This window comes from Neofelis nebulosa, chromosome 10 (genome assembly GCF_028018385.1).
Source record: "Neofelis nebulosa isolate mNeoNeb1 chromosome 10, mNeoNeb1.pri, whole genome shotgun sequence".
Taxonomy (NCBI): Eukaryota; Metazoa; Chordata; class Mammalia; order Carnivora; family Felidae; genus Neofelis; species Neofelis nebulosa.
The window spans coordinates 79,858,851-79,878,902 of record NC_080791.1 but is presented as its reverse complement, the minus strand read 5'-3'; the positions used below and the strand labels follow the sequence as shown (position 1 = coordinate 79,878,902).

The 20,052-nt window shown below is 35.1% G+C and overlaps 1 protein-coding gene across 4 annotated transcripts in view; it reads right to left on the bottom strand.

Annotated features, from left to right (window-relative positions):
• Nucleotides 1-20,052, bottom strand: part of LUZP2 (leucine zipper protein 2) — a 502,146-nt gene that overhangs the window by 232,991 nt on the left and 249,103 nt on the right. For all 4 annotated transcript variants that reach the window (XM_058688487.1, XM_058688484.1, XM_058688483.1 and 1 more), the window contains exon 5: nt 17,420-17,482. In XM_058688487.1, the coding sequence (XP_058544470.1) occupies nt 17,420-17,482 (63 nt within the window). The remainder of the gene's footprint in view (nt 1-17,419; nt 17,483-20,052) is intronic.

Here is a 20,052-nt window from a genome sequence, read left to right as displayed (position 1 = left end):
GCAGAGAGAGAGGGAGACAGAATCCAAAGCAGGCTGCAGGGGCCGAGCTGTCAGCACAGAGCCCGACACAGGGCTCAAGCTCACAGACTGTGAGATCATGACTTGAGCCGAAGTCGCACACCTAACCGACTGAGCGACCCAGGCGTCCCATAAAATAAATAAAAATTTAAAAAAGAAAAGAAAATGTGCTTATTTATCAAGTGCCGGTGGGGGACAAATGGTCCCACAAAACAAACATAAGTGAATAAATACAGTGGGGTGCTCAATGTACCCATCTCCCTTGACTCTACTTAAAGGGCTAAAAATCCTAAAGCTTGGAAGCACAAACTTAACCACTTCTCAAGAACGGTTTCCAGAAGTCATAGTTTCCGTGAGTTCTAAGTAGTGCCAATTGGAAACAAAGCAACCACACAAAGAATCAGCCTGGTCTTTTTAAAAGCCTGCAGCTTGTCACCTGTGAAAGGAGACTGGTGGGTAGGATGTTGCCTGAGATCTCCCCTGGCTTCAATGGTGTTATGAAAGATCACTTAGAATCCTAGCGATACTTTCAATGTCAGTCATAATCATTTGTTTATCTTCACTGAGGTTTTCTTCCCCATTCTGATCATATTATAATAACATGTTTGGGCTGAACTGACCACCAGGATCACCTTGAGAAGCTCATTAAACTTTCTAATGAAATGTCAGACACTTCTACAGATATATCGTTAATACTTCCAAGTAAATAACAATGTCTTCACAGGTCACAGACTACTTAAATTACTCAGTGAAACATTGCCAAGCAAGGCCCACATTTTATTTAATAATGCACATATTGACACTTACAATCAAAGCCGGTGCACCTTTTTAACACGTCATTAATCTTAAATCCACCTACCCATACATTTATTCAAGCCTCCCTCCGTTAAGTTAACTCCGTTTTCCTTTCTCCCTTCTTTCCTGCCCTGAGGAACTTAGAGTGTGTCAGTGCCTCAGGTGTGGCAGATAAGGGCCACCTTGATGAAAACTAGCCAGCAATATGATAGAAGCCACAACAGACAGCCGTATGCCACCCGGGATGGGAACACATGAGAAAGTCAATGAATTTACATGGGAGGAGTCTGCAAAGTCACCAGGAGGTGTCTTTCAAAGATTTGGCCTGAATGGTGTCTGACCGTGGGGAGGAAAGTATTTGTGAGCCAAGGAACCTACAGACATTTGTAATGGGTTCTACATTTTCACAAAGCTGCGAAATTCGTATTTAGATCAATTTTCACATTTGGATTCATAATTGGATTTGGATCAGTTTCCCAAAAGGCCCATCTCAAGTGAGTTCTATCTAATATCTAAATACTTTTACGTAAATATATGTGTACGTATTTATTTATGCACATGCATTAATGCCTAACGTATGCATGTAGCAAAAAATGAGAGTATTTTGAAAGATAAGAGTGACACAGAATTGGGCTTTTGTGCAGAGTCTAACTTTCTACGGTGAGGAGCATACAGTGTAACAAGAACTACTTCTACATAGCTACCAATTCACCATCGTCCTGTTTAGGTGGAGGATTCAGACACTTTGAATTACTAGGAAGTTTATATATCCAGAGTGTCTGACCCCCAAGGCTTTGGAGAAAAAGAGACTTTTTGTGATAAAACTGACAGAATGGAGATTCTGATTCACTGTTGCCAGACAATGCACTCAGCTTTTGAAAGGAAGCAGAGCATTTACCGTTTTGTGGCAAAATCAATGAGCAGCTTCTGAAGGATGAAGAAAAGGATGTTTACAAAAAATCTAACAGAACCAACACAACTAAGACACTGATGCAAATGTAGCCTTAGAATTTATTATAGCCACTCTTTTTTAGAAGGAAATCTTTAGACCCTTAATTAAAAAGTAAGATGTTTTGGTAGATGTTTTTAATATTAATGATGATTCAAGTGATAAGGATTTTAAACTTACACATAAAAAGAAAAAAAGTATAATACAAAAAAGATAGATTTTTTATAGCCAATTAAGGAAACTTAACTGTCTTAAAAAAAAAACTTGCTTCTGACATTGCTGAAAAAACAAAGTTCTATGTCTGCTTACATAAGGGTTGTCCTATGTTCTGTTGACTCATAAGACACTTAACTTGAAATGATACATTAATAATCTTCAGTTCTATGTCTAGGGGTGTATTTAATGATGCAACATAAGGAAAGCCTAGAAGCTGCCCCAATAGCAGTTTTCAATAAAAATTCCAAATAGTTTAAGAACCAATAAAAGGTTTAATATTCCATCCCCCAGAATGTTGGTTCTGAAAGGAAAAACATAATCACCTCTCCTCCCCCAAAATAGAGGTGTACTCCAGGAGGACTCAGGGAAGGTATTCTTTAGTTGCTCATTAAAAACTTCGCGGTATCATGTACTACATTAGAAACTGGGGATGAAGAGACAATAGGTATGTGCCCCTCCCTGCCATAGACAAATGCAATGCAGTGTGATAACTTTTAAGATATGAGAAATGCTGAACTGTGCCAGAGCACAGGGAAGGGGGCAATAATCTAGCTCTAAGAGTATAGGGATGAAGCAAAGTTTTCTACAAAAGTTGAAGGAGAAATATACAGTTATGGTGGCAATACTTTGTCTCATTTGAGCAAAAACATTAAAAAAAAGGAAAATTCCTCTCAAAGAAGATATGAAACACCTAAGGACAATTTGGGGCATAAAAAGAGTTTCCAGACTGAACAAGAACTTATCATTTCATCATACCGAATAAAGGTATACACCACCCAGTGAAAAGAAAGAATTAAGTATCTAAGAGAAAACAACTACAGTTTTCTCTTTCTTTGTATATATAATCATGGACTCAGTCTTATTCTTATCTGTTGCCTAGGGCATAGTAACGTGGCCCTAACTGCAACAGTTGCCAAGAGGCTAGTTAATGGAGCTGTCGGTATACGTTTCCTGCTAAACTCACTTGCTGTACTACCAAATGAAGGACTGGGGGAATGGGCATTGGCAGACACACGTCTGCTTCCATCACACTATCTTATTTTAAATTCTACTTATTGGTGACCAAGGGAGGCAGTGAGCGACAGGCAATGGGTAAGTAGTATATATACACAAAGAGTACAATACATAAATTATGTATTCTGAAATCTTAAAAATGTCTGAAATGTATGAAACTTTGATTGTCCACAAAAACTAGTTTCAGTATATAGCCTAAGAAATAAAACTTCTCCTAAGCAAACTGCCTTTCAGTGGCCAAATATCCAACTCTTACTACACAAGAAAGGACTATTTTTTTTTCTTTTTTAATGGTAAAATAATTCAAAATGCATTATTAGTACAGTCATTTTGATATGAAAACTTATTCCTCGAACCTGAAAAATATTAAAACCTTATTTCAAATACAATATAAATGGATCATTGAAAATCTTAAATTCCTTTTTTTTACCTCTTAAAAATCAAAATAGTTTTTTTTAATTAATATAGCAAATTCATGTATCAGGTAAGTTTGGATTACGAAGAAAAGTTATAAAATTTTGTTACACTTGTTTAGAAAACAAAAAAGGTAAGTATAATTTCCTTGAAAACCCAAAATAGCTGTTCTCTGTTATGTTACAGGGGATGTAATGTCATCTAGAAAATAAGAAATCCAAGGGAATAGGAGAGGTGTAACATCCAACATGACAGAGACAGCTTTATGAAGAAGAATACAAAAAAGAGGTTCATTTTCTCACAGCTGGAGCAAGAATAGTGAGCTTAGACAATGCATGCCTGCATGTGATATGCAGAAAGATTAAAAGAGACAGTTATCTAGGTGGTTAGTTTCACATTTATGTCCAAGTCAATAGTCATGGGAGTGGAAGAACACTAGGAAGGAGAAAAGCGAAAAGCGTCTTAAAAGGAGAGGGAAAATGGAGTGCCTAATTCCTTCTCTACTCTCTTCTAGCTCTCTGAAATTAAGCAATGTGGACAGTCTCTAGAGTTTAGTTTTCCTTATCTCTTTCTTCCATTTCAGAATGTGTTCTGCTTGACTTCTGGACTGTGCAAAGTGAAATCATGTATATAAAAGGGCTTGCTTGCCACCAAGAAGTGCAATTACACGTGTAAAATGCTAGCTACAGGAGAACTGATGACAGTGGCAGTTTTGACTCCTTCTTTGGTGAGATATTTTTATTGTAAAAATGTATAAAAAGCTGGCAATAGTCAACAAGTGGTTACTGAATATCAACTATATGATAGGCACTAAGTTCCTAAATAGTTGTGATAGTGGTGATACAAGATGAGGAGGAGGAAGGAAATTTTAAAACAAGGCAGTCATACAGCAGGAGACTGAGGACATACATGCTTTCGAGCACAGGTTCCCAAATCTGGATCTGATTTCTTAACATCGCAGATGCCTTATTTCCCGTGATTATAAAATTATTTAAATTTTTTTTTAACGTTTTATTTATTTTTGGGACAGAGAGAGACAGAGTGTGAATGGGGGAGGGGCAGAGAGAGAGGGAGACACAGAATCAGAAGCAGGCTCCAGGCTCTGAGCCATCAGCCCAGAGCCCGACGCGGGGCTCGAACTCACGGACCGCGAGATCATGACCTGAGCCGAAGTCGGAGGCTTAACCGACTGAACCACCCAGGTGCCCCTTAAATCCTTACTATAATGTCACCACGTCCATTGATTGCTTTGTCTATCTAGCATTCGGTTCTAACAGCACATCCAAATCTAGTGTTGCAGAACTTTCTCTTGCTTAAAGCAAACCATTTAATCAGTCCTGCTCTTTCTTGGCCAATAAGAGTACCTGAGACCCAAGATAGCTATAGAACACCCACTCTACAGATGCCCTCAGAATATACTTTTAGGGTTCCAATGCTTAATCTTTGAGATTTCCCTTCTTGACCTTTCTGAGTTACCAAGTGAACACATCCCCTAACATTTCTGTGAACTCTTCATCTAAAACAGAATCCCTTCTACCTACACTGAAGAAATGCAGATGGCCAAGCCTCAGGTCACCAGCACTGACACTGAATCTCTAAACATTATTCAAGAGTCTCTCTATTAAAGCTCCCCAAATGATCCTCAGTAACACTGAGTAGCATTTGTGAATCACTTATTAAGTGCCTTTCTATTCAAAGTATTGCACATGCACTGGCTGTATTGGCATCTCTTGGGAACTTGTTAGAAATGCAGAATACAGATCCTGCTCTTAATCAGTATCTGCATTTTTACAAGATCCCCAGGTGCTTCTCATGTATCTTGAAGTTTCAGAAGCATGGAGGAAGACACCTAGTTAAAAAAAATGTTTTGGGTAAGAAAGAGATTAGAAGTCATCGCTAAATTTAAATAGGGCATAATGCATAGTTTTAGAAGGTTCTTGATGTCTAAAAATGTTTCTATGAACTAACTCATTCGTAATTTCCTGATACCAGTTTTATGTTATTAAAATGGACCATGGTATGTTAAGAAATCTATTTTTTAGGGAAAATGGAAAATGATAATGGAAATGGAAGTTTCTCTCACCTGGGGCTAGAAACATTCTTGGAACATAGGTCTCAATGAATGACGGAGCACATTAACTGCCCCATCTAGTGTTGCTTTGTGCAACATTCAGAAATAAGGTGGAAAAGGCCCCACTATCATTTTGAGGGCCCACATACGGTAGGTTCAATCTATTTCAACAATATTAATATTTTTATTTTAGTGCAGAGCACAAAAAGTTTCTCTGTGCTAATGATTCTCTAAGTCTAAGTTTCCCTGAGGTTGAAAGAAACGTATGATGTTAGCTACATCAATGTGAATAAACTTTTCACAGGAGTGGGGAAGAGGGGGAAATAAAAGAAGGAACAAAAGGTGAAGTGTTTCACTTGATGGTTGAAACTACATTGAAAAGAGGTAGAGAGTTTTTCAAACTTCAATTAGGCTTAGTGCAAAAATGTTGAAACCCTGAACTTAGTAACTTGAATTCACAGTCTAAACTCTAGTTAAAGGCTGAGAGTATTAGCTCTTGTGTTGGTCTGATTTCAAACCCCAACTCCACGACTGCCCGTGGGACTTTTACCTCTCTATTTCTTAATTTGTTCATGTAAAAACTATGGATGATGGTGCTAAAAGGGACTTTAATAAGATTTTGCTCACATGTTGGTCAGAGTCTTTACTCGTGTTTATTTAAATTAATTTTTTAAGGGCCTTTGCAGAATCAGTGTCACATGATGGAGATTTTCTAGGAACCATAGAACCACAGATCATGACTGATCCAATTACAGAGGTCATTACATTAAAAAACAAAACAGGGGCACCTGAGTGGCTCAGTCAGTTAAGCATCCAACTTAATAAAATGTTCCATTCTTGCCTGTTTTTTTTTTTAAATGCCTAAGCGGTTTACCTGAAATATACAAAATGCTAGATCATATATAAGAGTTTGTAATAGAGCTAATCCCATCTAACTAAAGGGCAGAAATGTGACTCATTCATGGACAAATAAAGTGTTCGTTCCCCTGGCCATGGTGAGTGTCCATATAATTATTCAGAATCTTCTCTGGGATTTTTTTGCTGATACAATCTGAAAGAACTATCTCTTTTGGCTATTGTTTTCTAAACTGGTGGGATGTTAATCAAATGGTTCTTGGTCTTCTCATCTACCATATGGAGAGAGACATTTGGAGAGATGGAATGAGACTGTCTAAAAGTTAGAGAGGTAGAGTAATGTCTTACCTTATTGTTTTCATTTAGGAGAAATAGGGAGGGATTTTTTGTTTGTTTAGAACCATTTCATAAGGAAATATTTGTACACAGCATTGCTTATTGATGAACTAATTTTACCTCAGAACTCAATGACAGCAATTATAATGATAATAAGTTTCCAATGTTAAGAGCTAAATATATGCTAAATGTCTTCTGTGCAGTTTTCTCATGTACTAAACGAATATTCTGAGATACATAAAAAAGATAAATAATGTTTACAAGAAACACGAAATTAAGAAATCACACTCTCTCCTTCACTTGAAGCAGCACATTAGAGAACACTGGCTATTCCCCTTCTGGAAAAGAGAAACAGTGACCCACTTGCCTCTGAGGGCACATGTCACACAATTTCAACTGAGAATCATTTCTAAAACGGCAGACAATTTTAGATGTAGCATATAGCTAATATTCTGATGTAATAAACTAGAATTAGGCAGAATTAATTGATTGTAGCAGTAAATAAAATAAAATATAAGTTAGATAGTAATCTCCCATAAAACAGCAGTTCTGGCTTACTTCTGAAATGCTAAGAAAAAATTATGTGTCTTCAAAGTGGAAAGCTCACTGATGTAGCTGTATCTTACAGTGGACATTTTCAGATTTATTTTTCTGTGTATTATGCTTTGGCTCTATAAAATTGGCTGCCCCAATGCTCTGTTATAACACGTACTTACAGCATTGATTTAGACAGTAAAAATACATACATGCTTTATAAGTAAGCTGGCCTGAAATTAAATTCAGCCACAATCATCAAAATTAATTGTTTTCTTTAAATCAATAAATAGTTAATAACCTTTCACCTATAAGGGAATGTTTGCAATATCAACTTTTTTTTGGTTTTCTTTCTTGGTTGTGAATAAAATAGCCATAAATTCTAGTCCTTTTATTTCTTTCAAAAGTCACCTCTTCAATGAATTCGGTGTCCACCAGACCTGAGTATTACCCTTATCTGCCCCCCTTACAAGATTTTATTGTAAAATGCTTATTTCAATATATTTATTATGTTTTTGTGTAGGTTTTGTAATTATTAATGTATCATTATATATTATACTGAAAAATGTTATGTTACTAAATTCTGTTCTTTATATTCCTCATAGACTGAGATTGTTTTGTATAATTTAAATGTAATAATATTTATTATATCCTTCAGGAATCTAGCACAAAGTTGGGACAATGTTAGGAATTAAGCTGTTTATCTTAGAAATGAACATATAAATAAATCTTAGATGTGCATCTAAATTAACAATATTAGAGTATTTCCATAGACAGATTTTTATGTAATAAAATGTTTGCTCTTTCCCTGTTAAAATATTGCCCAGGACTTGCAACTAATAAAATGTTCTCTCCTTGCTTGCTATAAAAAAAAAACAAAAATGCCTAGGCTGTTTACCTGAAATATACAAAATGCTATAAATGGTGGACTGGTTTGAAATGTATCAAATTCACATCCACCTACAATCTCAGAATGTGACCATATTTGAAAAGAGGGCCTTTGCACATGTAATTAAGTTAAAACCAAGTTATACTATATTATGGTAGGGCCTAAATTTGGTAACTGGTATTCGTATGAGAAGAAGAGAGAACCCATAAAGAGAACACACATAGAGAAAGTCATATGAAGGTAAGAAGCTGAGATTCTTGACAGGCCAAAAATGGGGAGGATTTCCTCTGGAGGCACAAGAAACTAGAAAGAGGCAAGGAAGAATTACTTCCTGGAATCTTCAGAAGGAGCAAGCCCCTGCCGCACTTTGATTTTAGAACTGATTTTAGAACGTCTAGCCTTCAGAATTGTAAAGAAAGTAACCTTCTATTGTTTTAAACCAGCCAGTTTGTGGTACTTTATCACAGTAGCCCTAGGACCTAATGGGGATGGTTAAACTTTACATACTAGGTACAAACAAAACTAGCCAGAATAACCAGTCACCACAATTGTTCAGAACTAATCACTTAAAACAAGGTAAATCAGCAGGAATAAAGTGAAAGGTTGTAATGGAATTATTTGAAAACATCTCAGGCATGTCCTGGACTCAGTATATATTTGACTCAAACTTTACACCTATTCATCTGCAGGCAGCCATGAGAATCCATCTGCAGAATGATGACCCTGAAGCACTCTGTCACATTATGAAAGAACCCAACATCTTCACTTGAATGTGTTTACTGAGGCAAGAAGATGGAATAATTTGTTTTAGAGAGATTTACAGTCATAAGAGTTGAACCAAAATGGGTTTTCTTCTTAAAACTTACTAGATATTTCTCTAGATCAGTGGTTACTGACCTTTATTATTTTTCTCTGAGCCATGGACTCCCTCTGAGAATCTAAACCCTTTCCTTTGAGAAATACACATATGTATCTATACTTTTTTTCTGTTATCTTAGAATTTCAGCATGGTAAGAGATTCTCTGATATCAATCTTTATATTTTACAGGATCTCTCTCTAAGCATCGCTATTGTAGAGAATAGCAAATTAGGGAACCCAACTCCAATCTCCAAATTTGGAGATAATGTCCAGTGTTTATTCAACTCATTTAATCTACTGGTGCTAAGAACAGTCTTAAGTGTGGTCTTAATTTATTTTCATTGCACAGAGTCTTGGCCCTGTGTTTTTTGTGTGTTAAAAATTGTGAATTATAGGGGTGCCTAGGTGACTCAAGTCTGTTAAGCGTCTGACTTGATTTCGGCTCAGGTTATAATCTCATGATTCCTGAGTTTGAACCCTATGTCAGACTCTGCACTGACAGCACAGAGCCTACTTGGGATTCTCTCTCTCTCTCTTTCTTTCTCTGACCCTCCCCTGCTAGCATTCTCTCTCTCAAAATAAAGAAACATTAACAAAAAATTACAATAAAAATGTTAAATCTAATATTTTAGGGAAGGTAGGATTCTAAGTTCAAAAAGTTATCATCTAATTGAGGAAATAATCCAGAGAAAAGCAAAATTAAAATAACATTATAAAGATAGGCAAAATGACATTTATACACACAAGATATCATAACGTACACATATGTATAACTGAACGGTTTGTCAGTGGTACTTACCTCAAGTACTCAAAACCCTTTAGTGATGGTCTGCCATATACTAAACCTGGTTATCATGTACTCTAAACCTTTATTAAGAAAGGTTGTTAATAACACAGGCTACCAAATTTTAGAACGCTGTTCTGACAATGTGAAAGTTAGTCACAGTGTTAAACCCATATCTCTAAAGAAAACTTAAAGAAAACAAATTAGAAATAAAAGAAACCAATTCCCTCCATTTCTAAAATTCATTATAGCTCCAGGGCAGACATGACTTGGGCTTTGCTCATCAAACATGATCCCTGCAATATATATGTAGACAGAAATTTGTTACATGAGAAAACAGTATAGATGTTATCTGTTGCCTCATGCACAAGAGATAGATAGGGCTGTGTGATTCCAGAGTCTGCAGGGATGGGAGCATCAAGCTGGCTGGCAGCTTCCTGGTCTTGGGAGAGACAGCCTGGCCTTAATACAACCAGTTGTGGGGTATACTGTGGTAGTTCCTAACGTTCAGCCTATAAGCTATGTATTCAGTTCTCCTAACAATTTTGTATGATCTCTGTATGAGTTAATAAATCCTTTTTGTTTTAGCAGAGAATTATTTTTGTCAAGGCTGAGAACAGCAACTGGCACACTACATCTAAAATCACATGTTCTATTTCTCATATGCCTGGATATGTCCGTGGCTATTTGGAATTCTTTGGAAATCTACAGATTGGTCAGTGACTTGACCTATGGCAAGAATTTTCTCCCAGTCACTTATAACAACAGCAATAAAACCAAATGTAAAAAGAGATTAAATCAGTTATTAGTAGGAGCTAGAGGAGACATATTAGTAATTCGGAGTCAGGTTAAACTTTACGAGCCATACAATAAATAGATGAGCAAAAGAATTGAGAAACTAGAAAGAAAAAAAAAATGGAGCCATGAAAAATAGTGAGAGGGAAAGCCTGCCACTGAAAAAAGGTAGATTTGACAAATTTCTGATCTCCATCCCTGGGCAGAGTGTGGCCCACTTTTACGGTTCTTGAATTTTGTTATTATTATTTTTAGTTTGATTACTTATTTCATCCTTACCTTGAACCATCCTGAATGAGTCTCAGGAAAATAATCATAAGAATCTGTCTTAAAACAGACCACCATAAAAAATAGTGCTGGGGGTTTGGGGGAGGGGCATCTTTCTCCCTACTTCTCTCCTTCCTTTATTTTTTCTCTCCCCTCCCTTCCCTTTTATCTCCATCTACTAATTAGATTCAGACTATGTTTTGATACCAATCTAAATCAAATATTACCAACTATATATTCCTTTAAAAAGTCCTGGAGATAATCAGACTCACACATTTCATTAAGGGGTTTCAATTAATCAAAGATGCATACCATAATGTCTAATTTGTCCAATATTTCAATATCTACATATGATCCTACTCATTCTTTGAGACTTTCTTATATCTAGGACCATTACAGATGAACTTACTTTATCCTAGGGGGTAAAATGAATAATTTTTAAAAAACATTGGAAAGAATAGTGAAGACAGCATATTTTGAAAGTGCAAAGTCAAAGAGGCTTCTAAGCTTTGGAGTCCATGAGATTATCTCTATCACATGATAATGCACTAATCATATATATGGAAGTCAGAGAAGGCAGGCTGACTTTTTTGTTCCTTTGTTTCATTTTTTGGCTCAAATGTTTTCATACATATCTTTTTAAAATATTTATTTATTTTTGAGAGACAGAGAGAAACAAAGCATGAGCAGGGAAGGTGCAGAGAGAGAGGAGGACACAGAATCCCAAGCAGGCTACAGGCTCTGAGCTATCAGCACAGAGACTGATGCGGGGCTCAAACTTACAAACTAAGAGATCATGACCTGAGCCAAAGTCAAACACTTAACTGAGCTACCCAGGCACTCCTGGTGCAAATTTTCATATTTGCTCTAATCATATAAAAATAACCAAATACAAAATGAAAAATCAGTGATTGCATGCAGAAAAATTGATTGCATAAGAGAGATCAAAACCAGATAATCTAAAAACTGCCAACAAACAAAAGTCCAGGACCAGATGCTTCACAGGTGAATTCTACCAAACATTTATTTTTTAGAGTTAATACCTATTCTTCTTAAACTATTCCAAAATATAGAGGAAGGAAAACTTCCAAATTCATTCTCTGAAGCCAGCATTACCCGGATACCAAAATCAGACAAAGACACTACAAAAAACAAAACTATAAGACAATGTTGCTGATGAACAGATGCAAAAATTCTCAACAAAATATTAGCAAAAATAATTCAAAAATACATTAAAAAGATCATTCAATAAAGTGGAATTTATTCCATGGATGCAAGAGCAGTTCAATATTCACAAATAAGTCAATGTAATATATCACATTAACAAGAGGAAGAACAGGGGTCCCTTCGTGGCTCAGTAGTTAAGCATCCAACTTCGTCTCAGGTCATGATCTCACAGTTCATGGGTTTGAGCCCCACATCCGGCTCTGTACTGACAGCTCACAGCCTGGAGCCTGCTTCAGATTCTGTGTCTCCCTCTCTCTCTGCCCCTCCCTGCTCATGATCTGTTTCTCTCTCTCTCTCTCTCTCTCTTTCTCTCTCTCAAAATAAATAAACATTAAAAAAAATTTAAATTAGGGATAAAAACCATATGACCATCTCAATAGGTGCAGAAAAAGCATTTGACAAAGTGCAACATCCGTTTACAATAAAAATCAACAACGAAGGCTTAGTGGGAAAAAAAAAAACACAATATAATAAAGGCCATATATGAAAAATCCACAGGTAATATTATATATACTCAAAGGTGAAAAACTAAGAGTTCTTCTGCTATATCAGGAGTAAGACAATGAGGTCTACTCTCACCACTTTTATTCAACATAGAACCTAAAGTCTTAGCTGCAACAATCAGTCAAGAAAAATAAATAAAATGCATCCAAACTGGTAAGAAAAAAGTCAAACTGTCATATTTCCAGATGATATGATAATATGTAGAAAATCCTAATGATTACACCTAAAAACTCCCTAGAACTGATAAATGAATTCAGTAAGGTTGCAGGATATAAAATCAATGTATTGAAGTTTGTTGTATTTCCACACACTAATAATGAAGCAGAAGAAAGAGAAATCAAGAAAAATATCCCATTCACAATTACACCAAGAAGAATAAATTATCTAGGATTAATTTAACCAAGGAGGTAATAGACCTACATTAAGAAAACCATATTAAGTTTTAACTTAATATATTAAGAAAACTATAAGATACTGATGAAAGAAATTGAAAATTACAAAACAAATGGAAAGATATACCATGCTCATGGATTGAAAAAAAATTAATATTGTTAAAAATACCATAATACTCAAAACAATCTACAGATTTAATGCAATCCCTATCAAAATAGGAATAGCTTTTTTCACAGAGCTAGAAAAAATAACCTAAAATTTGTACGGAACCACAAAAAAACCCTGAATAGCCAAAACAATCTTGAGAAAGAAGAACAGAACTAGAAGTATTACAGTCCCAAATTTCAAGATATAGTACAAGGCTATAGTAATCAAAACAGTATATTACCAACATGAAAATAGACACATAAAGCCATGAAACAGAATAGAGGGCCCAGAAATAAATCCATGCCTCTATGGTTAATTAATCTATGACAAAGGAGTCAAGAATATATAATGGGGAAAAGACAGTCTTTTCAAAAAATAGTGTTGGGGAAACTAGACAGCCACATGCGGGGGAAAAAAAAAAAGAAAGAAAGAAAAGAAAAGAAAAGAAAAGAGAAAAAAACTGGACCACTCTCTTACACCATACACAAAAATAAGCTTAAAAAGAATTAAAGACCTAAATGTGACACCTAAAACAATAAAAATCTGAAAACAAACAAACACAAATTGGGCAGTAATTTCTTTGATATCACCCTTAGCAAGATGTTTATGGATATGTCTTCTCAGGCAAGGGAAACAAAAACAAAAATAAACTATTAGGACTACATCAAATTAAAAAAAAAAAAGCTTTTGAACAGCAAAGGAAACCATCAAGAAAACAAAAATGCAACCTACTGAATGGGAGAAGATATTTGCAAATTATATATCCAATGAGGGATTAATATCCAAAATATACAAAGAACTAAGACAATTTAACACCAAAAAAAAAAAAAAAAAACCATATGGTTAAAAAAATTAGCAGGGCACCTAAATATGCATTTCTCCATAGAGCTGGCCAACAGATAGCTAAAAAATGCTCAACATCACTAATCATCAGAAAAATGCAAATCACAACCACAATGAGATATCACCTCATACCTGTTAGCCTGGCTGGTATTGAAAAGACAAGAAATAACAAGTGTTGGTGAGGATGTGGAGAAAAGAGAATCTTCATGTACTTTTGGTGGAGATGTAAATTGCTACAATCACTGAAGAAAACAGTATGGAAGTGCCAAAAATAGAATTACCATATGATCCAATAATTACAGTACTTGGTACTTACTCAAAGAAAACAAAACTACTAACTTAAAAAGATATATGCACTCATGTCTACGACATATGTTTATTGTAGCCTTATTACAATAGCCAATGTATGGAAGCAACCTAACTGTACACCCATAGATGAATGGATAAAGAAGATGTGTATACATATACAATGGAATGCTACTCAGCTATAAAAAGGAATGAGACCTTACCATAGATGGACCTAGAGTATATTACGCTAACTGAAATAAGTCAGTCAGAGAAAATCAAATACCGTATGATTTTACATATATGAAGAATCTCAAAAGGAGTTTCCACCATTTATTAATTCCTACTGTGGTAATTTCATACAAAGAAATACACTGGGGGAATAGATGTGACTTGAATGTCCCATGCAAGAGAACATAAGCAGAAAAGCAGGTCATAACTTAAAACTTTCTGCCTCACACAGCATTTGCTTTTTCTAAAATCTGAGTATTTTTCCTCCTCCAAGGGATATATTAAGTCTTAAAACCCAAATCCCTAGGTGGTAATGTATAAATGTCTTTTAATAGTTGCCTTCACATAATGGGGAAAAAAATGATGATCATTCTTTAATAATTTTCAAAAGTCCCTTGTTCTACTGAAACTTCCCCAAAACCCTCACTCAGAAGTGCTCTGGGGACTTCAAGCTTCTTCCAGAAATGTCTTTATACCTGTATTGTTTCCCTCACCTCTTTATATTTTGTTTAATTAATTCTTGTTTGATTTTTTTCTTGCTTTTCAACTAAAAATCTTCCAGGCAGCTGTCCGTATATGGATCAATCATTTTGTTTAGTCTCTACACATAATGATCATTTGTCAAAATAATAAGCCTAAAATTTCAAGGAATTGAAAGGAGTCAAATTTAAAAATTTCAATTGATGATATATGTTCACCATTAGGTTTCATTAGGGAAGTCAAAAATTGTTTCTACTTATCAGCTGTCATCTTGCAGATTTTCAATCTGATGAAAGTGAGTAGTAAATTTCATTTCAAAGCTTATGTTTAGTAGATATTACTCCTGTGAAGTTGTACTTGTTTTAGAATTATTCTAGCCTATACACTTAGAAAATGAACATCATATTATAAAGGTATCCTCCAGAAACAAAATATTTCATTCATTCTTTATATATATTTGTTATGAATAATTTATAGATTGATTTTAAAACTGATTTCTTCTTATAGTCTAGACTTAAAAAAATTATCTAAGATTTAAAGTTAACTGATGAAGCTTAGTGATCTAAATTAACCTATAACCCTTCCATTATCATACAACTGTGTTCATGTTGTTCGTATGTGTATTTGTGCATGCACAGGCAAATGTTCTTTATTTCCTATTTTAATATTGACTTTAATGTTGTTTTAAACATTCCCCCTTTCTTAAATAATCCCTGGAAGTGTTTGATTGGACTAATATGACCCTCTCACTGAGTTCCAGTGAACAAGATATTATCCAGTACACTCAGCATTCCGGGGTAACTCTGGTCTACTGATCTTTTCCTCTATAAATAGGAAATCGAGATTTAGCCCTCAGGGAAACCATTATCAAGTCCCTTCCATCTTAAGTTTCTTAAGAACACTCAGAAGTAAAACTCATTAGAAAGAAATGAAAATACAATAGAATCATCAGAAAGCCATTTAAAATCTATCTTGCTTTCCTTTCTTCTGTACATTTTTCACACACCTGTTAAGCCATTTTAATGTCATAATCAGAGTACTGATGATAAATGCTTGATACCAAAACATTTGTAAAGTCTATTTTTTAAACTTGATATCAAGATGGAAACCATTTAGGAATAATGTGAATAATGTATCTCATCTATTGTTCAAATGTCTCAAAAAATAAAGGAAGGAATAGATGAATGAATGAACAAGGGAATTAAAAAAGATAGAGATTAGGAAAATCTAGAGTGATTATTTTGGGATTCAAACTAAACCATAATTAGTGAGACTGATCAAGGAAAATGTATTATTAATTAGTCATGGTTTAAGAGTCCTAATTAACTAACTGTATTCAAGAAAATGGAAATGAAAAGGTAGAAATAGAAATGTGATGGAGGAACTGTAGAAAATAAAGTGGTTGTATAACAAGACAGAGAATCAGACGAAAAAAAAAATACAGTATTTTATAGGGTCCTTATACTTTGAAGGCTATAGCGAAAGCTGTTCCAGCCTATTTCTGTTAAACTTTATGTTACTTGAAGATTATCCTAAATAAATTTTTCATTCTAGATTAACTCTTCCTTGCAGGAAGTCAATTTCTAGCTAGTCTTCTTCTTCACCCCCTCTGATGTCATTTGGTGGATAGATAAATTTATGAAATGAAAATTAATTTGTAACAGTAGTCCAAGCAAAATATAATTAGAAGGAAAATGAAATAGGGAGGCATGAACTAATAACATTATCAAATACAGATAGAAGTAGGGATTATCTACTTTTTGAAATTCTTAACCTTACAATTCCTTTCCATTCACACACAAGTGTGGGACCCAAGCAATTTAACAAAAATCCCCTACCCCTGGACAAGCAGAGCAAGACTAATTCCATTTTGTGCTACACCCACCATCTCATGTATAACCCCCACATGACCTACTTATTGCTTAAGACACTCCCCCACCCTAGACAAGCCACTGAGCACACCCTTACTGGAAACCAGCTCATATAGGAATGCGGAACCCCTAACCACCAAAGAATGTAAACCCCGCCTTTTGCCTGCCAAACTTGCGTGCCAGTTCTTAAACCCTGCCTTTTGCCTGCCAAACTTGCGCGCCAATTCTGACCAGAGTGATAGGCTAATTCAAACAGTTGCTATAGGATAAATTGTAATTCAATTGGCCACCTGCGTGTGGACTGACATGACTATGCAACTTTCTGTGTGTGTTACAATCTCATTGGCCATTGGCCCCTATAAAACTGCTACACCTCTTAACCTAGGGATCCAAGTCCCTGCTCCGCTGTGTCTGGTATACTTGGGCCCAAGCTCAAACTTGCAAATAAACCCTCGTGCGTTTGCATCGGTATCGGCTCCTTGGCAGTCTCTCGGATTCGAAATTGGGGGCATTACTATAAGGTCAAATTTGCATGTGATCAATACTCCAAAACTTGTGGTGAAACTATATGTGGGTTTGTCTTTTTTTTTTTTTTTTTTTGTTTTGTTTTGATTTATAGAATTTGCCTGAAATATATCTTACCTCATTCTGGAGATCTCGGATCATTTTGCTCTTTCTTTCCATTTCAGTCTTTAAAAAATTAATCTGAAAATGAATAAAATATTATGTAAGAACATTTCAAACTCATTTCTATGGATTTGCCAATTTATTTTCATGATTTTTGAAGCATAATACAATGATTATTTCTTTATAAAGAAATACTGAAAAAGAACAAAGGATTAAAATTTTCATTAACCAAACTTTCATTGCCCAATTCATACATATATCCATTGATCATAAAAAAGCCTTTTCTCATATAGTAAAATATTCATTATTTTTAATTAAGAAACTATGTATATTATAACTGTGATTCTCTAACTATTTAAACCTGAATAAAAAAAAATGTGGTCCTTTAAAAAAACAAAACAAAACAAACAACAAAAAGCCAGATTCTAGGGTTGCGCCTAGAAATCTCCACTCATAAAACACTCTCCAGGTAATTTTCATCAGTGGCAGGTTAGAAAGCAATTGCGTGGTTATATTTCTGATCTCAAAAACACGGAATGTTATAATACTACATCAAAGAAACCATGATGTTTCCTTCCGAATATGATATTGTTGGCATATGTGATCTTAGGTCAGTTGTCCAAGCCATGTTTGCATAAACATAGCACCTTTTCTCCCTGAGCATATCTGCCTGAGTATTTTGAAAACAATGTCAGTATAGCATAGTTTTAAAATTTGAGACTTTATAGCCATTGAGCATTCACTATGATAAAAAGTAACTTTATGATAGTGGATGAAATATTTAATTTCTCCAATTTTTTATTTCCTCGTAGTCACATTTTTTAAAAAAGCAACAGGAAACAGATAAAATTAATTTCACTACTATATTTTATTTAATTCAATATATTCAAGATAGGATTTTGACATGTCATGGATTAATGATATAATTGACATTAGAGTTTGCAGTACATCTTTAAAATGCACTGTATGGTTTACACTAACAGCATATCTCAATTTGGACCAGCCATTTTATAATGCTCAGCAGTCTTATGTACATAGTGGGACAACACAGTCTTAGAGGATCCCTGGAATAATACAAAAGAGACTGGTAATGTGCATTATCTACAGAGATAGACTGAATCAGTAGAAATCAAGTTTAGGAGTAAAATGAATTTTCACTATATATACAGATTTAAAAAAGAAAAAAAAAACAGTTCTGACACATTTCAGACATAAACAAAAGATCAAGAAGTCGTATGTAAAATGTCTATGGGCCCAACCTTAAGAATAAACAAATGTAAATATTTAGTTAAACTTCCTTCAAATCATGTGAAAAAAATATTACACCTACTATTAAAGTCCTACCTAATTTTTCTTCCTTCCCTCTCTCCAGAAGTAACCACTACCCTGAAGTTGATGTGTATTTGTCTTGTTCATGTTTTTGTACATTTTGTTTTTGTCTGTTGTGTAAACCCTTACAACAGATGTTAACACTCTCTTCTGGCTTGTGTAGGGGTTCTTGTACCATTCCTTCAAATGGTAATAGAAATCTAAACCAATTTTTAATGGTCAAACTGCATATAAAACAAGCAGAAGCTTGAGAACTACCATGATCGTTATCTTGGTCGTAATAATTTTCAGAGCAAATTTGAACTATGAAGATACTGACAGCAACTTGAATACATAAATCACACTCTTTGTCCCTTTAAGAAGGTAATTTGATTTGGTTGGTAAAGCAAAGGAATCAATGGAGGACTTAATGCCATTCAAAATTAGATATGAATGCAGGGGCGCCTGGGGGGCTCAGTTGGTTAAGTGTCTGACTTCAGCTCAGATCATGATCCTGTGGTCAATGAGATCAAAGCCTCATCTCTACAGAGCCTGGAGCCTGCCTCAGATTCAGAATCTGAATTCCTCAGATTCTCTGCATCTCCCCTGCTCACGCTGTCTCTCTCTGGCTCTCAAAAATAAATAAACGTTAAAAAAAATTAAAAAACGAAAGATATGTATGCAGAGCAATAGTGTATGCCCCAATAAACAGCTTTTGCACCAATTTTTACTGCTTCATACTGTCTCAGCCTATTGGTAACCAATCTTGTGGCTGGACCGGCCTTTGTGGTTCTTAGTATGACTGCAAGACAGGAAACTGAAAATTTTAAAAACAAAAAAAATAAATAAATAAAGGTATTGCTTACAAGTTTTGGAAATTACAAGTTACACCTGGGCCACACAGTGAAGCCTTAGGTAGAAAGAGCCAGGGAGAGCACAGGCCTGAGGTTATGCTTATTTATTATAGGTGAATTTAAAACATAAGAATGGAAATTTAAACCAATGGAAGAGAACAAACAAGCAGCCCCAAAGGTCAATTACTGAAATCAACCAAGATCTTCAAAACAAAGGAAGCTGGGGGTTTTTAGGAGCTTTAAGTCTGGGAGGGGGAGGGCCTGGCCTTGCTCTTTATCTAGTGATGTGGCTGGCACCTCTGTGTTTATTTCAGATAGCCATCTTTGAAGTGGATGCCTCTGCAATCAAAGCTTAAGTGAGCACTCCCATTACAAAAAAAAAGTCAACTGTTAGAGCTTACTTTAGAGCCTAAACACTTTATAAGCACTAGAAAAATCTGATATATTACAGATTTGTCTTTAAGTCATGAACTACAAAAAGCACTC